Below are 716 nucleotides of genomic sequence, written 5' to 3' on the forward strand. Positions count from 1 at the left end.
CCAGCATGGGGACGCTGGGCTCAGCTTGCCATCTAGTGGCAATAACATCCTTTTGCGGAGGGCTGTGGGGTTCCTGGCCACACACAGGGGTCGTAGCCCTTCTGAGGGGTCTACAGCTCCACCCTGGGGTCTGCAGTCTTGCTGGGGGCTGTCTGCATCTCCGTGGGGGGTTCCCAGCCCTCAGTCTCCAGAGATCACCTTCCTGAGCTCAGATGGAGCCAGTGTGGATCTTCAGCCCCCCTGCAACTCCTGCGGCCCTTTGGGAGTCGCTGGTTTAAACAGGGAGGAGCATGGCTCAAGGAGGAGAGGCTGGGTGGAGGCCGGCCAGAGCCGTGCCAAGAGAGGGGATGAGTCGGGGGGTCTCCAGCTCCCATCTTGGTGTCCCACCAGCCCATAGTCCAAGGCCTCACCTCTCCCAGGAGCCTGTGTCTGCAGCCTTCTGCCCTAGAGCTGAGCCCTTCCTCCAGCCTATCTCCTTTGCTCCCATGCCCAGGAAAAGGTGAGACACCACTGAGGGTCCCGCCTGGCCCCTTCTGACCCTCTCCCCTCGCCTTTCAGGTATGCTGGTGGTCAACGTCACATGGAGGAACAAGACATATGTGGGGACGCTGCTGGATTGCACGCAGCACGACTGGGCGCCTCCCCGGTAAGCGGCTGGTGGGGCCCGGGGGCTCATCCCCCTTGGCCCAGGCGCCAAGGGCAAACCCAGGCACATC

The 716-nt window shown here is 63.0% G+C and overlaps 1 protein-coding gene across 1 annotated transcript in view; it reads left to right on the forward strand.

Moving 5' to 3' along the window:
* Positions 1–558: 558 nt before the first annotated feature.
* Positions 559–716, forward strand: part of ZNF609 (zinc finger protein 609) — a gene marked incomplete at both ends in the record, with an annotated part of 4,599 nt that continues 4,441 nt past the window's right edge. The window contains one exon of the mRNA XM_010081649.1: positions 559–646. Within this exon, the coding sequence (XP_010079951.1) occupies positions 559–646 (88 nt within the window). The remainder of the gene's footprint in view (positions 647–716) is intronic.

This window comes from Pterocles gutturalis, unplaced genomic scaffold (assembly GCF_000699245.1).
Source record: "Pterocles gutturalis isolate BGI_N339 unplaced genomic scaffold, ASM69924v1 scaffold21676, whole genome shotgun sequence".
Classification (NCBI taxonomy): Eukaryota; Metazoa; Chordata; class Aves; order Pterocliformes; family Pteroclidae; genus Pterocles; species Pterocles gutturalis.